This window comes from Arvicanthis niloticus, chromosome 20, assembly GCF_011762505.2.
Source record: "Arvicanthis niloticus isolate mArvNil1 chromosome 20, mArvNil1.pat.X, whole genome shotgun sequence".
NCBI classification, from domain to species: Eukaryota; Metazoa; Chordata; class Mammalia; order Rodentia; family Muridae; genus Arvicanthis; species Arvicanthis niloticus.
In genome coordinates, this window is record NC_047677.1 from 16,600,337 (window position 1) to 16,618,256 (window position 17,920).

Genomic DNA, 17,920 nt, shown 5'->3' on the forward strand with positions numbered 1-17,920 from the left:
CACACACACACACACACACACACACACACACACACTCACACACGCCTTTAAGTTTTTATTCAAATAGCTCTGAATCTTTAAAATTTTAGGAGACTGTCTTAAGCATATGTTAAAATGTAATAAATAAAGGAAGCATGAAAAGACATCCCCCCGAAATGTTCTCATTTCAAATATTTTAATATGTTGTTTTTACATTTATGTGTTAGGGGTGTTTGTGTGTGTGTGTGTGTACACTCATGAGCAAGTGGGCAGAGGACAACTTAGGAGAGTTGGCTCTCTTCTACTGTATGGGTCATTAGCAGTGAACTCAGGTTTTCAGGTCTGGCTGCACCAACCTTCACTCCATCATCTCTCAAATATGTTTGCTTATGAGTTGAAATGGAAGAATATTTAACTTTAGCACCAGCACTGACCTCACCTTCAGGGTTGTACACAGGATTCATTTACAGGTTACAGCTACTGATGGAGAAGGGTTGAATTTCCAGCCCCAAAGAACAACTACTGCGGCCTGCCAGAAGGCTCCGTGGCTGAGCATGTTCTACAGGTCACCTCAGTGGGTCCTACGGGCATAGCTGCAGTAGTAGTAGGACTGGTATCTATACCTAAGGAGAGTTCTCCATTTTCTTTTCTTTCTTTTCTTTTTTTTTTTTATTTACATCAGTCATAACTTTATTTTTTTTGTTTTTTTAAAATTTTATTTAATATTTTATTTACATTTAAGATGCCATCCCCTTTCCCCATTTCCTCTCCCTAGAAAACCCCTGTCCCATGCCCCCCTTTCCTTTTTGCTTTTATACAATTTTTAAAAATGTTAATCAAAGGATTTATAAGTTTGGTAATGCTCAATCAGAAGCGTAACCCAATACCCAACCTAGATATAAAAACTATCTTTGACTGGTGGAGACATGTGAACATCTGCCTCCATGCCCTCTCTCTCTTTCTCTCTCTCATCACCTAGCTTCTCCTCTCCTTCATCTTCTCTCCTTACTCCATCTCTTCCTCTCAATACTCCTCCCCACTTAGCTCCTCCTACATATCACTCTTCCTGTTAAAGTAAAACTTTTCTCTCAAAATACAATTAGAGCATACTTATTCCTAATTGTACCAGTGAGGTACAAGATAGTCCTAATACCCAGTCCATTATTTTGTTGACTAGCCAGAACCTCTGTCATCTCTTCTAACTAAAACACTTACTTTTGATCCTGGTTTTTTTCTCTCAAAGTAAATAGCCAGGATTGGCTATGGAGTTCTCCATTTTCTATTTTAACAAAACTAACTGTCTGTAATCAACATTTTATTTTAAATTGAAATGATGAATAAGGATAAATATTTACCAACCATTACTTTCTGAATCTGATAAATAGACAACCAAATCGGGCAGAAGAGCTTTTTCTATTACGGACAGCCACAGTTCTCGTGTTAAAGGGAAGTTCTTCACAATCCATCCTCCATATTTTGGGGCACCAGGGAACCTGTTCTTGTTATCTTCTGTTACCTGTGAAAATGCACACCGATAGCACCATGGTAAGTTGGCAGGTGTTCTTCAGCTCGCCTCCCCTCAGTCATAGCCTCTGCACAAACACGGACTTCAGTAACTACAGCAGCCGGAGGGCTTTAAACCTGTCTTTGTGCTCTCAGGGAGCAGCAGAATGTTAGGCTGCAAGAGGGAATGTTAGGAGGGGCAGTAAAATCTCTGGGCTGATGCAGAATTTAAGACTGAGGACCTTAGGTTTTTTTTTTTTTTTTTGTTTTTTTTTTTTTGTTTTTTTATATGAAAAAAGAAAAGTCTTTTGGGAAATGAAAAAAAATGTAAACTTTGAAAGATTTCACACGAGAGACTATGGAAACAAAAAAAGGAGCTGTAAGGAAGAAATAGAAGTGAGTACTAATAAATATATTAGTTGCCAAGTTTCAAAAATGAAAATAATATTAAGATGTAATTTAGAATTCATGTTCCTTTCCTTTCAACTTTAAAAGTTTTTACTTTGATTTTTAAAATAATTTAATTATTTATTATTATTGTCTGTGAATGTGGACAGGTATGTGCCTCGACGTCAGAGGACAGCTTTCAGGATTGGTTCTCTCCTTCTACCGTGGGGTCTGGGGCTGGAACTCCCGTCACCAGGCTTGCATGGTGAGTGAGCCCCCACATCAGCCCCGCTTTCAACATTTTAAAATGTAATGGCTTCATCTTGTTTTATCATGTGAGTAAGTCTTACTTTGTTGACATCTTTCCCACAGTAGTTAGTATTTATGTCACTTATAATTTCATTGAAACACTGATGAGATTCCTTATGCATTAGATGGTTGTAATAATACTGTGATTAACATCCTTATATAAAGCATTCTGTATCGTATGTGATTAAACAGCCTCTGCATTGAGATTTGCTCTTGAGCGCGTCTCCGTTGTAGCTGACATGAAGTCCATGCTGCAGTAGGGAGAGGCTGGATCTAGGACGCCTCCCAAATTCTCTGTGTTAGTGAAAAGTTCACAGCGTGGCACTGTCGGGAGGTGATACAAGGTTAAGATTAGGGATCCAGTTGGGAGGCCATTTAGGTGCTTGCTTTTAAAGAGGACGGGACACCACTGCCGTCCTCACACTCTTGTTTGCTTTCTGGTTATGATGTGAGGATGTTTGGCCGCCCTGATGTACTTTCTCTTCTCAGGCTATTCAAGATAGGAGACCTGAGTCAGTTAGTTAGTTAGTTAGTTAGTTTGTGCTGAGGATCAAACCCAGGACCTTATACACGCTAGGTAAGCATTCTACGAATTAAGCTCCATCCCTACCTTGTTAGAAAACATTTCTAAAGATAACTGCAAAATGCTGGACTCTTTTTCAGAAAATTCATAAAGAAATAAACATTTACATTTATTATTATGTTACTCTTTTTATGTGTATGGGTGCTTTGCCTGCACGAAGATCTGAGCACATGTATGAAGTGCCCACGGAGGTCGGAAGAGGGCATTGGATACCATAGAACTGGAGTTACAGATATTTGTGAGCCAGCATGTGGATGCTGGGAATCAAACTCGGGTTGTCTGGGAGAGCAGCCAGTGTTCTTAACTCCATATCTCCATCCCCTAAGTAATATAAATCTAAAAAGACAACCCAATAAAAAATGGGCAAATGGCTTCTCCAAAGTATATACCCTTCCTAGGCTTGATAGCTCACACTTTTACTCCTGGCACTCAGGAGGGAGTGGTAGGAGGATTTCTGTGAGTTTGAAGCCAACCCGAACTACATAGTAAGTTCCAGGGCAGCCGGGGCTATGTAGAAAGACCCTGTCTCAAAAACAAAACAAAACAAAACAAAACAAAACAAAACAAAACAAACAACAATGACGAGTACACGCTATACAACATCACAGATCTCTGGCTGCTCGTGAAACAGTTTTCCTGCTGGAGCCCCTGGTCTTTTGCGGAATGTCGATGTGGTGGGAGTGGCCATGATCTAGGCCGCCCTCTGGTGCCACGGCTACAGCTTATGGTTGCAGTTACTAAATGCAGACACTATAGACACATTTCTGTCTCGAACGTTGTACTCATTCTCCCTGGGGAGTTGTAATTACCAAAACAAAGTCAGGAGAGCATTTTCAGCACAGGCAAGGGCCAGGCTTATAGTCTCTTGTCCTCACTTGGCATTTGCTTCTCTGGGTGTTTGGTCTCAGTGATGGGGCAAAAATGATGGCTCTGACTTTCATGGGCGAATTCCTATCCCCTGTAGGCCACAGGACGACTCAGTGAATGGCTTACAGGCCAGTTCAATATAGAAGGTCCTTAAAGGAAGGGACCATGTTTAATCTATTTTCCTAACCCTGGTATCTACATGGTGCAGACACCAGCAGGTGCAGACTGCTTCTGCTAACAGGCACTCCTGAAGGAAAAATGATTGCTAGAACAATCTGAGAGATTGGTAAAAAGGTGTGAAGAAGCTCAGAAGTGCTGAGGGGCCAGAGGAATCTGGCACAGCCAGGGCTCAAGGGAGTCACCGAGTGAGTTACAAAGCGCTTTTGTCTTCTCAGGTGATAAACTTTTTATTCTTACATATTTCTTTTTGTGTCTTATGCTTATCCTGGGCTGACCTGTCTATGTAATTCAGGCTGGCCTTGAACTAGTTCGTGCTTGACTCTCCCGCCTCAGCCTTCTGAATGCAAGGATTACAGGGATAAGCCTCCATGCCCAGAATTTCTCACATAGAAATTTAAAATTCAATCACACAGAAATAGAAGGTTGTCCACTGAGAGTCCAAAACTGCCTCTTTATCTTGTTTGCTCTGAATGCTCATCCGAGACTGTTACATAATACCTACCTCTCTGATGGCTTACCCTTTACAAACAAGAGAGGACGTAACGGTTTTCCATTGGTGTGGGCATAGCATTTGAGGCTTTTTCTCTAATTTGGACTGAAAAACTACTCATTTCTACCCTCCCCACCAACACATGCTCAGGATGGCTGGATAAAATTAGCTAGCCATGCGACAAACTTGATCTCAGTCTCTGACTGCCTAGCTTGTGGACGTAATGTCTAACAGTGGCATCAGCTTTGTAGACTTCATCTTTGTATTAGCTGGACTAACTCAGAGACAATGAAAGTTAACAAATTCATTTCAGAACTATCAAATCACGCCACTTAATCTTCTTGGTAATTGCAAATCTTACAAGTACCGGCATTTGTTTGCTGACGTCATTCACGTGCGACAGCGTTGGCGCTGTTGGTAGTGGATAGTTCCGGAAGAACCATTCTTTATTGAGGAGATGGCTGCTCATGGATATCCCGTGCTCCCGTGGGCAGCCCACACCCATACACATGTGGCAGCAATAACTAGTCATTTTTTTTAAAGACATAAATCTGGGAGAGGGTGTGTTTGTGGGGGTTGGGGGAGGAGGAGGGGAAGCAGAGGGGGCTGTTACCATTGTTTTTCATTGTAGTCATGTATAAAATTCTCAAAAATAAAGAAATATAAGAAATTAGCTGGACAAAAAGATACATAGATCTGAAGACTACAGTAAAATAAGACCTTAACACAATTAGACACACACCAGATAAATATGCTCTTAGTTTCTAAGTCAATGATAAACCTTAACTGATAATAAATAAATAAAATGTTCACCTCTTTGATGACTTCCTCCAGTATTTCAGCCTGTTTATCATATGGCTGTTCAAAGTTCAACTCCTTGGAGTGTCTCAGAGTATCCTCTATCATGGCAAACACCTCTGGGTGTTTTTCATTCACCTCTTCTATCGACTTTTCTTCAGAGGCTAAAATCAAACGAGTTAACCTACATTACTTTTCTGGGCTTGGGGACACTATTATCTGTGATAAGGAAAGTTCTTGACTTTGTGTCACTCGAGCACCTGCTAGAAGATGGGAGAAGGACCATTAGCCACAGAATAGCAAATGAGAGGGGCAGTGACACGAAGTCCATGCATCTGTATGAAAGTGATGTAAAGGAGAGATTCTGTCAAGGAGGCAGAGGAGGGGCTAGAGCATCCAGGGAAGGAGCCTTCCAGCAAGATGAGCACTGTCACTCATGATCACGAGTCCAAAGAGGTTGAGTTGGGCAGGAGGCAGGCAAGCTGGAGCTGGTTGGGATAAAGTTGGCACCGACTTGACTTTTGCTCTTATTCCTGGCAGGGCTGAGAGTGCTCCAGATGACTCTCCCATTAACTATGTATCTACCCTGCAGTGAGGCAGGTGCTTGGCAGGCCCCCCTCACCCTACTGCTTCTAAAATTTCCAGTCTTGTTTGGAGCCACTGCCGCTTTAGGCCTCCAACTATTAGAACCTCTGGTCCAGAGCCCCGTGGCTCTCAGCTCAAAACTTTTCAAAAGGCAGTTGCATCCTGCCCTCTTTGCCCTAAAATGTGTGCAGGGGAGAAGGAGACACAGTTCCCTGAGATGCAGAACAGAAAAGTCAAGATCCATGGGGGAAAGAGGGGGCGAAGAAGAGCCAGGTAAAGATGGCACAAGGGCCACGCTGCCTTGTTCTCTCAGATCCATTCTCCTCTCCCTTAACAGCGGCGACATTTTTTGTGTTGCGACCACTCACCTGCGCAAATGGAAACGTGTATTTCCCGACTTTCCTTATGGCTAGAGAGTTAATAACACAAATAGGTTTGGGTGAGGGTAGATGTTGCTCCCAGGTGCTGCACTCCTCTCTCTTGCGATAAGCTGGTCCTGGCAGTGCAGTGAGGTGCTGCATTTTGGGTGAGCAGAACTCTTCCCAAGTGTTACAACTCTAGTGTGACAGAAACTCTTGGACAACAGGATAATTCTTGCACCTTTACTTCTCCTGAGTTAGCTCAATATATACAGTTTTGGGGTGGGTTAAGGTCTGGTAGCAGATAACCCCTACTGGCTTGGTCTGAGAGCTTGGGGATGCCTCATCTACATGTGGGAGAGCCTGAGGCACTATTCCTAAGTGACCGGTGGCCATAGACCTGATTGTGGGAGGGGCTGGGGGGGGGTGCTGAGACTGAGTGAAAAGAGCCAGGCGCCAGGAGCGGATGTCAAACGCCTTCCGTCCCATGAGAGTCTGAAGTTCGAAGCTTGTGCTCGAACAGGTGCCCAGCTGCTTCTCACAGCCCACCGCTCCACACATGCATGCATGTGTGTGTGTGTGTGTGTGTGTGAGAGAGAGAGAGAGAGAGAGAGAGAGAGAGAGAGAGAGAAAGAGAGAGATGAATTTCTAACAGTGCCCAGTCAGTTTTTACTAGCTTGAAGTAATAACCAGGAAAAGCACATATGCTTCCATCAGTAGGAGGAAACAAACAGGCAAAGCCAACTTCACACTGCACATTAAATTGCTGATAGCAGCAGCAGCAACAGCAAAATCAACCTAACAAAAGACTTACAAAAACCAGAATGCAGGAGCAAAACGTTTAAATCCTAGAAATAAAGACATACATCAATAATAGGAAAGCAATTAGTTGATCTTGGAAAATGCCTCCATTAATTCTAAAATACCAAGATGATTTAGTAGACCAAGCACTCAATATTGGGAAAAAAAAAACCCTGAAAAATAAGGGACTGACATAGGATGTTTTTGAAGAAATGAATTAATACAATTGATACAACAATTTAGAAAAATCAATGAAAAGTAAAAATTACCACCCAAGTGAAGTGAAGTAAGTGGTGAGCGAGCCTTAATACGCTTCAGAAGTAGAAATTAATATAACTCTGGAGGAAAAATAATGAGCAAATGATGATCTAGATCTGAGTACTAGTGGGGAAAGTATAATTGGAATAACTTTTTTTGCAGAACATTTTTCTGTAGTTTTACTGATGCTAATATCCAGGTAAAACTCTTATTAAAATGCATTGGAACATTATTTATGGCTGCAAACAAAAATGACACAAGTTTATAATATGAAGAACTGGCTTGGGATGGAGACACGGCTCAGTATCTGTGCAGGTGGCTGACACTGCCTGCAACCCCAGGTCCAGTGGATCTCACACCTCCTTCTGGCCCCTGTGGGTTCTTGCATGCATGTAGTTGGTAAACACACACACACACACACACACACACACACACACACACACACACACAAATAAAATACACTAACATCTAATGGCAAAGCTATGATCTAGTCATAAAAATCATGTAATTCTTTAAAACAAGGGTTAAAATGTTTCCTAACAAAGTCGCATAACTGCGTGGTGTGCTGTTACTCAAAAGTGGCAGGATGCTAGGCGTTGTGGCTACTGTGTGATGACGTAATAGACACTGTTGCATCATGTGTTGGGATATGCTGTCAGGGTTTTAGCATATGAACAGAACAGTGTCAATCATGATGACATTTCACAACTGTAATTATGGGTTTATGACACTCTGGTTCCAGAATAGATCAAAGTAAGAAGAGTGGTTTCTAGAAGGAATTTATAGTCACATGATAATGACTGTATAACGTTAATCTTTCTTGGGAGTCTGCTTGCATGCAACTCCTCGTTCTCTCTGTCTCTTCTGCACTTTGATAAATCTATTCTGTGCTGTAGCTGTTTCACTGAAATCTTCAAAAATGAACCTGCCTTTTCTCTCCTTCTGATGGTTTTCTACTTTTTGCGTATTGAGGTTTGAGCTCCCATAGGACGGCTAAAAAGGAAACAAATGGACAAAGATCCACAGAGGTTTTCTCGGCAGCTCATTTTCTTACCATCTCTTTCCAGGATGTCCCCAGAAATGGTGACTTCTGACTTTGTTTTCTCTTCCTGGCCAATCTCTAAGGAGCTTGGTTTCTTGGAGCCTTGAGAGGTTGCTGTGGCAAAAGAAGACACGTTATTGGCTTACTACAGACGGTAGGCCGGCCCTTCACTGCGTAGCAAGGAGGGACTTCACTGACAGGGTCAGGCAGGGTGGTTTTACCAGTGTCCTCGAGAGAAGAAGGTAACTCTTCAGTACTTTTCATCCTCTTATAATCCATGAAATCCTCATATTCTTTTTTTGAGTACTGCATCTGCAGTTCCCTCAAGGTCCTCTCCTCTGAAAAACAAATAAATAGCAGTGTTGAAGCAAGGCAGTTGTGGAGACAGGGAGGCAGGCAGAGCGGTACAAGGTGCTGCTCCAGTCGGACAGGCTTGCTTCCACTTCTGACTGTTCCGTAAGGGCTGTGCCTTGTGTTTTATTAGGCCTCTGTTTCACTATACATATTTCGTAATTTAAAAACCCCCACTTGTCTCCCGTGACAAGTTTTCTTAAATATATGTGGGGTTAAAGCTCCAAAATCGGAAGTGTTAAGAAGCTTAACTTTATTCTCAGACTTGGAATAGTCGGTGGATTTTAGCAGGGTTTTTAAGTTCATAGGAGATAGAAAACTATCTATTTGTGTGTTCCAGTGGGGAAGACATTTTACGAAAAGCTTCAGAACTTATGTTTTATCCTCACAATTTCAGGTAAAAGAAATTACTTCAGATTGTAACAAACATGAAAGACGGATTAAGTTCCAATCTAGTGTCTTCACTGTGACAAGGTCGGCTCAACACTATGGCACCTGCTCCCAAGCCGTCTGCATCAGCTCCTTACACGTGTCCCTTCCTCCCCTCTCTCTAATTTCTTCCTCCCCCTCTCTCCCTCCCACCCTTCCCCCTCCTCTCCTTTTCCTCTCCTTCCTTTCCTCCCTCCCTCCTTTCTCTTCTCTCCTCCCTCCCTCCCTCCCTCCCTCCCTCCCTCCCTCCTTCCTTCCCTCCCTTCTTCTTTCTCTCTGTTTTCTCTCCTTTTCTCCCTCCTTCCATCCTCTCCCCCCTCTCTCTTTCCCACCTTCTGTCTTTCTTTTCTTCCTTCTTTCCCCTTTCCTTTCTCCCTCCCTCCCTCCCTCCCTCCCTCCCTCCCTCTTTTCTTCTCTCCACCCTCTACTAAAATGTAAGCACCAAGAGTGTGTAAACTCTTGCCATTTGCTAATGCAAAGAAAATACCTAAGTGTTGGTTGAATGAATTAATGACTTCTGGGTTAACAGTTCTCTTCCTCCTTCTAGTTTTAAGAGGTCATCAGCATTATTTACATTTAGATTTTGTGTTTTGAAAGTTATGTACTAAATCTATAAATTCCTTCTAGATCATCTGGATAGACATTGGGTACCATGCCATCTCAATCCTGGCTCTTAAGAAAAGATTCTTTGGGTAGAATGATGGATTCTTTTAGCAGCTTGTAGGCTAATCACAAACAAGATGGGCAAGGTAAAAAGGCAGGAGGGTTCGTGTTCATAACAAATGATGACATAAGCAAAAATACTTCTGATTAACAAAATCCTATGGAGCACAAAGCATGGCTATAAACTAGTTACACTGTGAATGCTGAGATACCAGGACTAAGTAAGATGTAACTTAGAAACCCAAACATAATTTCATGTTGGAATATAGTATGGTTGATTAAACAAACAGGTTAAAAAAAAAAAACTTTAAGGTTATCTTGCTAGATGCTGACAAGATAAAAAACATTCTTAAGGAGAAACATAGGAGAGAACTTTTAAAAGATATGTAGTGGGATGGGGTGGGTCCTAAGTGGCAAAGAACACTCGAGACCCTTGTCCTGGACTTGAGTCTGGTTGACAGCATCTATGTCAGACAGTGATGGAAACCTCAGACAGTCACCGGCTGTCACTGTGGGCAAGTTCTACAGCTGCTTCTTTCACTTGCCTTCCTTCATCCACTGAAATCAAAGATTTATTTAAAAATCTAATTTTAAAAATTAAAAAATTTTAAACGATTTATTTTGTAGGTCTCTTATGAGGATGACATAGGTCATATGTGCAAGGTAGCTGGCATGGTTTTATCAGGTAGTAAATGCTGAACACTAGGTGTTATTATTTCTATAATGATCACGTTTTATCAGGAAAAGAATATTGAAATGGTCACACAGGAGGCCTATGATGTGGTGTTATGCTTCCGGAGGCTCTACGAAAGTTAACAGTAGCAACTGAATCTAGTCTAAAATTACTGGAGTTGGTCTCAAAGTTTGGATACAGATCTTTAAATGTGAAAAAGATACCACACAGTGCAGTACTGAATCAAGGCTGCTCTATTACGACAGGCATGGTGGCTCACATGTGTGATCCCAGGATGCAACAGGATGGGGGAGGAGGACTGAAGGTTCAAGTTCAGGGTTAGCCTGGACTACATAGTTTCAGGTCAGACGGATATGTATGTGTGTATGTGAATGTGTATGTGTGTGTGTGTGTGTGTGTGTGTATGAAAACAACTAGAGACATAAATTCTACTGACCCGCTCTATAAATTGCAAAAGTCACCATGAAATTAGAACTGTCATTTTTTTCCTAGAGAAAAACAAAGACCACTTTTGCGTTTATCCTAAAATATCATGGGCAGCAGTGAGGGATTGGTCAGGAGCTGGGTTTTGGAAAGGAGGCCTCAGTGTCTTCTCTGTGCTTACTGGCTTATCTTTAGAGTCATTTAATTGGCACCAGTGAAAGCAGAGCAGTGTGGGCAGACATCACTCAAGCTCTCGCAGGCGCCCAGGAGAAAGCAGAGCTCTCCCGAGGCTGGCAGGCACGTGGTCTAGACCGACAGCCTAATGCGAGGGCTGGTTTTAATTACCAGTGTGGATAGAGTCACAAACGCTGCTCAGCCTCTGACCAGCAAGTACCCGTGAAGTAAGATTTTTAAACATCCACGTTTACAAGTACTCTTCCTTAAAGTTATAGGAACAGACCTTTTGGGATGCCAGTTAGTTTCTTTAAATGCACAAATGGCGAAGATACTGAAACGGACAAACTGAAGCCCCTGCCCTTAGTTAGCCCAGCTTAGCCACTCACTGAGACACCCATTTATAACAGGAAAATGGTTCACCTTGCTTTTTGGCTTGCATCTCATTCAGAAGCCTCTCTTTCACAACTTTGATAGCTGTGTTAGTGGCTTCAGTTATGGTGTCTTTTATTAGCTTTTCACGGGCACTGTCAAAACGTGGCTGAACGAGTTTAGCATAGTCAATTACCTGCAGAAGTAATCAAGACAATTAGTGTAATCACAAGGTACTTGGGATATAAAACACATTTCCTTCCTTCCTTCCTTCCTTCCTTCCTTCCTCCCTCCCTCCCTCCCTCCCTCCCTCCCTCCCTCCCTTCCTTCCTTCCTATCTATCTATTTATCTACATACCTACCTACCTATTTACCTGTCTCCTAAAAATAGGTACTATTTGAGGCATCTTTGGAATTGTGTACAAAATTCACTGATTTGAAAACTATCCCACTTTATTTTCAAATTTTCAAACATCTCTTTTATTATTTTCAGTTATGTGTGTGTATATGGGGTATGGGTGTGTGTGTGTGTGTGTGTGTGTGTGTGTGCACGCGCGCGCGCGCAAGTGTCTGTAGAGGTCAGAGGTGTCAGATCCCCTGGAGCTGGACTTGCAGGTGCTTGTGAGCCACCTGATGTGGGTGCCAGGAGCCCAGTTTGGATCCCAGAAAGAGCAAGTGTTGTTCTTCACCACTGAGCCATCTCTCCAGCCACCTGTTCTTAATACTACTAATAATTTATTTATGTTATGTGTGTGAGTTTCTTTACTTCATGCATATATGTGCACTAGGTGTGTGCTTGGTGCCCTATGAGGTCAGAAGAAGGCATTAGGTTCTCTAAAACTCGAGTTGGGAATGCCCATGCACTGCTGTGTAGGTGCTGGGCCCCAAACCTGGATGCTCTGCAAAGCCAGTAAGTGCTCTTAACCACGGAGCCATTGCTTCAGCCTCCTCCTTCCTTCCTGTGTGTGTATGTGCTGTACCTTCATGTGTGCTTACGCACTACATGCATGCATTGCCCTCAGACTCACAGATGGAATAGCTGGAATGTGCACAGAAACGGAAGAGTAATGCAGGGGAACGGAGTCTTGGGTTCTTTTTAGATCCGTGTGTGTGTGTGTGTGTGTGTGTGTGTGTGTGTGTGTGTGTTATGAGCAATGTGCAATACTGTGTGAGTCATTTGCACACATGCACCTATTTGTGCTCTGGAAATCTATTTAACTGGTTGGTTGGGCTGTTGCTGGGCTGATCATGGGAGCTGTTAATATCCCATACCCCTCCAACTCCTCTCAGAGCAAGTCTCCCTAATTTTAACCATGCTAGTGTGTATCTGATAATCTATCATTTACTTAATGACTAAGGAGGTCAAACATGTCCATGCTTATTGGCCACTCAGATACTGTCTTTTTGAAATGGGTGTTCATCTGTCTTGACCATTTTTTATTATATTTCTTTTATTTTAGAAGTTTCTTACAGTGTTCATGTTTGGGTGTTATTTTTTTGTTGTATAAACACTGTGGGTATTTTCTACCCCTTTGTGGTTACTGTTTAACTTTTTAATAGCATGTGCTCCATTTTACATCTCTGTCTTTTTTTTTTAATCCACTGCTCCCTCTTTCTTTTTCTTAGGCTAGAAGGGTTTTTTGTTTTTGTTTTTTAACTTTTTGTTTGTTTGTTTGTTTTCTTTTCAAAGAACCAAAATTTTGTTTCATTGCTTCTTCGTATTTTGTCTTTTAGTCTCCATTTCTTCCCTAACCTCTGTTAGTGCTTTTGGGCTTGGCTAGAACTTGCAAATGAGTCGAAGGCTTGTAAAGACTGGGCATGTCCTGAGGGCAAGATTGTCCCAGTCTTCTCCCCAGGTCCACAGACTTATCTTTCTGAGCCTCCCTCTGACAATGGGATGGATGCTTTCCCCACTCCAACCCCAATGCCCAGTGTAAAGTTATGAAAACCAAGCGCGACTAAAATTCTACAGATTTAAACAAGGGCTCCACGAATAGTTAGTTACTTTTGCTTTGAAGTGCTCTGCAATCAGGTTGGCCAGCGTTGTTTTCCCTACTTCCTCAGGTCCAAATAAAAAGACTTTGCATGGTGGTAACGGCATAGGTGGTAGGAGGAAGGGACGGGGGTTCAGTGAGAACAATTTTAATGTTTCTTCAGAAGAAAGGCAGTACATTTTACCTAGAAGACTTAAAACACACCGTGAGAGTAAACGATTGAAAGCACCACGGGCAGCTTTAAAATGTAGACTTTGGAAAGCTAACTAACCTCACGGTAAAGTCTGCTGCTCCAGAATAAATGTTCCCATCCTTTAAGGACACCGGACAAGAACGCGCCCACTTGCTTCGGTGCCATCTGTACCTTGGCGCAATGAGTTTATAAGACGACACTGTACGGAATAGTTCTTCCTGTGAACCACAAACACCATTCTTAGGAACATGAACCTAAACTTTGCAGAAATAATTGGAACCAAATATTTGACCTTTATTTGGTAACACTTTACTATTTAAGGAACAGTTTAGAATGTACATTTTGGCTTTGGGTGTGTGTGGTGATTTGAATATGCTTGACCCAGGGAGTGGTACTGTTAGGTGTGGCCTTATTGGAGTAGGTATGGCTTTGTTGGAGGAAGTGTGTCACTATGGGGGTGGGCAATGAAACCCTCCTCCTAACCACATGGGAGCCAGTCTTCTGGCTTCCTTTGGATTGAAATGTGGAATTCTCAGCTCTTTCTCCAGCACCATGCCTGCCTGGACGATGACATGCTTCATGCTATGATGACAATGGACTGAACCGCAGGACCTGTAAGCCAGCCCCAATTAAATGTCCCTTATAAGAGTTGCTTTGGTCACGGTGTCTGTTCATAGCAATGGAAACCCTAAGACAGAAGTTGGTATCAGGAGTCGGGTATTGCTCCGATAACCCTGACCATGCTTTTGTTTGGAAGAATGTGGATTTGGTGACTTTGGAAGCAGTGGAATGATTTAAGTGGGACTTAATGTACCATTATAGTAGGAATATGGAAAACAATGGTGCTGAGAGTGATTTGAACTATGTAGACCTGGCCCAGGTTGTTTCAGTGGAGAAGGATTTTAGTATGTGGCCTAGAGATTGTTTCGTGATATTTTGGTGAACAACATGGCTGCTTTTTGCCATTGTTCAAGGAGTCTGCCTAAGGCTAAGGTGATGAGATTTTGATTAGTTGCCTTGACAAAGGAAGTCTCAAAACAGCCTGGTGTAAATTTTGTTGTGTGGTTACAAAAGTTCACTCTTGGGAAGAACATTTTAATGAAATGGAGCAAGCTGAGAAAGGAAAAATATAAAATGTATGGTTCAAGTAATGAAGGGGTACCAGGAAGTGAAATGGAGCTGAATCCTATGTTCTAGGAGATAAACAGATTCATGGAGTGGTGACTTTAAAGCAAGTTCAGGCATGGTGGCATACACCTTTAATCCCAGGAGACAGAGGCAAGCATATCTCTGAGTTTGAGGCCAGTCTGGTACAGAGCAAGTTCCAAGTAGAGAAAAGCTTAAGTCCAGGCATGATGGTGCATGTCTTTAATCCTAACATTGAGGAAACAGAGCCATGCAGATCAAGGTCAATCTACTGAGTAAGTTCCAGGGCAGTCAAGCTTTGGCAGTGAAGGAGTTGGAAAACAGAAAGCTGGTGAAATGTTATAGAACAAGGGGCCATGTTCCAGCCCCAGAAATCAGCAGAACTCAGCCCTTTAGCCATGAGGCTCTGGCTTTAGAGTCAAGAATAGAAGGGACTACTGGGACAATTGATGCTGGTTAGCTGGGGTTAAGAAATAAGTGGTGATTAAGAAGAGACCAGCATCAGTGAGGTGAAATCTGGGAAGTATTTTCTGAGAGCACAGAGAAGCTGTGTTCCAGAGATAGCCAAGGTTGTACCTCGAGTTTCAACTGGACTTGCTATTGTGTAAGAGTCACTCAGGTGGTACTAGTTTTGAAGGTATGAAGGGGTCATGGAGAGTAGCTGAGGCTGGGCACTGAGAGAGTCTATGGAAAGCCATTGGTGAAGGTACAGCCTCAGTTACAGTTGACAAACCAGGACTGAAGAGGTCATGCAAAGAAGTTGAGGCTTGGCACCATGAAGAGAGGTTATTGGTGAAGCCTAGTTATAGCAGAAGTCCCCGGTGTATTGGAGATGCCAGTACCATGGGATGATCACCAGGAACAGCAGAGACAGTGGAGTGGAGTCAACCAGAGCCTAGAGTGCTACCGTAGGCAGAGCTGGAGAAGTGATGCCAGTCCTTTGGAGAAGCCCAGATCATGTGTGGATCCTAGACATTGTAGCAAGAAGCTGTGAAGTTGAAGTTGTCTTGGAGACCCCAAGATGTTAAGAGATGTCAGAGCCATAGGATACCTGCTGAGGAAAGCTGCTGACAGGGAGTGGTACCAGCCCAGGAGAAAGAAGTGTGGTGCAGTCAACAAAGATGGAAAAGGAATTGGAGATCTGAAGACTCCTTCGATATCAGCCATGGAGATGTAGAATTTGGAGTTTGGCCAGCTGGTTTCCTCTCTTGATTTGGGGATTACAGTTAAGTGATTGGATGGTTCTCAGAAGAGACAGTGAACTTTGGCCTTTTAACATTGTTGAGACTGCTATAGACTATGGGGACATTGGAAGTTGGACTAAATGTACTTTTTAAAATTATGCTATATTTAGGTATGACCCCTGAAGACTTATGTTTGGACAAGCCTATGGCGGCCAGGGAGTAGAATGTAGTGGCTTAAACATGCTTAGCCCAGGGAGTGGCACTATTTGGAGGTGTGGCCTTGTTGGGGTAGGTGTGGCCTTGTTGGAGTAGGTGTGGCATTGTTGGAGTAGGTGTGGCATTGTTGGAGAAGGTGTGGCCTTGGAGTTGGTGTGTCACTGTGGACATGGGCAATGAGACCTTCCTCCTAACCACATGGGAGCCAGAATGCTCCTTGGCTTTGTTGTTGTTGTTGTTTTGGTTTTTCGAGACAGGGTTTCTCTGTATAGCCTTGGCTGTCCTGGAACTCAGAAATCCACCTGCCTCTGTCTCCCAAGTGCTGGGATTAAAGGTATGCGCCACCACTGCCTGGCACTCCTTGGCTTCTTTTGTAAGAAGATGTACAACTCTCAGCTTCTTCTGTGCCATACCTGCCTGGATGCTGCCATGCTCCCACCTTGATGATAATGGACTGAACCTCTGAACCTGTAAGCAGCCCCAATTAAATGTTGTCCTTTATAAGAGCTGCCTTGGTCATGGTGTCTGTTCACAGCAGTAAAACCCTAAGACAGGGGCCACTTCTTGCTTTATACTCATTAAAGATTTAATAAGTTTAGTTTCATTTCTTTAAAATGTCTCCTTCTCCCTCTCCCTCTCCTCCCTCTCTCTCTCTTTTTCTCTTTCTCTCTCTGTGTGCACTCACACATGTGCACACTCACGCATGAGTGTATGTGTGCTTGTGCATGTGTGCATGCCTGTGGAGCGCAGAGAATGACTTGGTAACCTCAGTCCTCTCCTTTTACCATGTGGGTTTCATATCTTAAACTCAGACTGTCAGGTTTGGTGACAGGTACCTTGTCCACTTTAGCAATCTCTCTTGTCCAGTTTTCATTTCTTTAAGAAAATCTTATTAAATGTTACAGATAGTTTTCTCTCGTGTGGTAATAAATATAACAGGGTTTTTTCCTATCATTTACTTCAAAAATCAGAACTTGAAAATGTTTGACTGACAAGGTTTTAAAATATACCAGACTCTTAGTCAATACACTTGAGTCTTATCTGTTTGTTTGTTTGATGGGTCTTACAAACTTTTATGACTGTTTGCCCATAGAATCTGTTTGCATTCTTGTTCTCAATTCTCCTGAAGAAATACCCCAAAGTGAATGACTGGATTCTATGATAATTCACAGTTTAACCTGTTGGGCCTTGGACGAGGTAACTCCATTTAACCTGTTACTTTCAGTCACGTAGGACAGGTAGAGGGCATGATTAACAAGTCTCTACCTCCAGAGATTTAAATATTAATGAATTATCAAAAGGCCAGGGGCGTAGCTAATTAAGTTATTCCCTCCCCTTTCTCCCTTCCCTATAAGACTGGTCTCCCCTGGCTTTTGGCGGGGGAAGCGCACAACACCTGCATCCATTCACCATGCCATGAACAATAAAAGCTTTGGAAAACCGGACTCCACGTGTCCATGGTCTCTCCTCCTGATTCCCAGCTTTTGGAACCCTGGAACCGTGCCGATGCAGCCGGCAAGCCCACCGACAGCTGCGTGAATGTGGGATCCTCCGCTGGCGGCGTGGGAAGCCCTGGTGCCGGACCGCCCTGAGACTCTGTTGCCGGACTCCCTCCCTTCCCCCCGCCTGCGAGATTTCTGCCCCACATAACCTTTGAGGACCTGCTTAGTTATTTTAAAAGTACACGCACCAGTTTTTACCTGTAATAACTATGGTAGTATTCAGTGTCTGCTCAGGCCACAGCAGTACACACAGCAGTATAGTGACCTTCCCCTTTCACAGGCACCTGCTGGCACGCTACTAACATGTCGCTGAGTCCCTCACAGAGCTCCAGGTGCCGGGGTGCTGGCACCCTCCTCTCACCTGGGGAACCTGGGTTCTATCAAAGTGGCATCGGTCACACACTGCTCCCTACCTCCTTTCTCTGCCCCCTGCCTAGG

General features: G+C 43.1%; 1 protein-coding gene across 10 annotated transcripts in view; it reads right to left on the reverse strand.

The window, feature by feature from the left end:
- Positions 1-17,920, reverse strand: part of Ak9 (adenylate kinase 9) — a 134,202-nt gene that overhangs the window by 84,574 nt on the left and 31,708 nt on the right. For all 10 annotated transcript variants that reach the window (XR_013105481.1, XR_013105483.1, XR_013105482.1 and 7 more), the window contains exons 11-17: positions 13,513-13,652; positions 13,253-13,433; positions 11,299-11,443; positions 8,363-8,479; positions 8,154-8,255; positions 5,112-5,260; positions 1,339-1,495 (exon numbers count right to left, since the gene is read on the reverse strand). Coding sequence is in view for 5 of the 10 variants with exons in the window: in XM_076917161.1 (XP_076773276.1) it covers positions 1,339-1,495; positions 5,112-5,260; positions 8,154-8,255; positions 8,363-8,479; positions 11,299-11,443; positions 13,253-13,433; positions 13,513-13,652 (991 nt within the window). In the remaining 5 variants the exon portion in view is untranslated. The remainder of the gene's footprint in view (positions 1-1,338; positions 1,496-5,111; positions 5,261-8,153; positions 8,256-8,362; positions 8,480-11,298; positions 11,444-13,252; positions 13,434-13,512; positions 13,653-17,920) is intronic.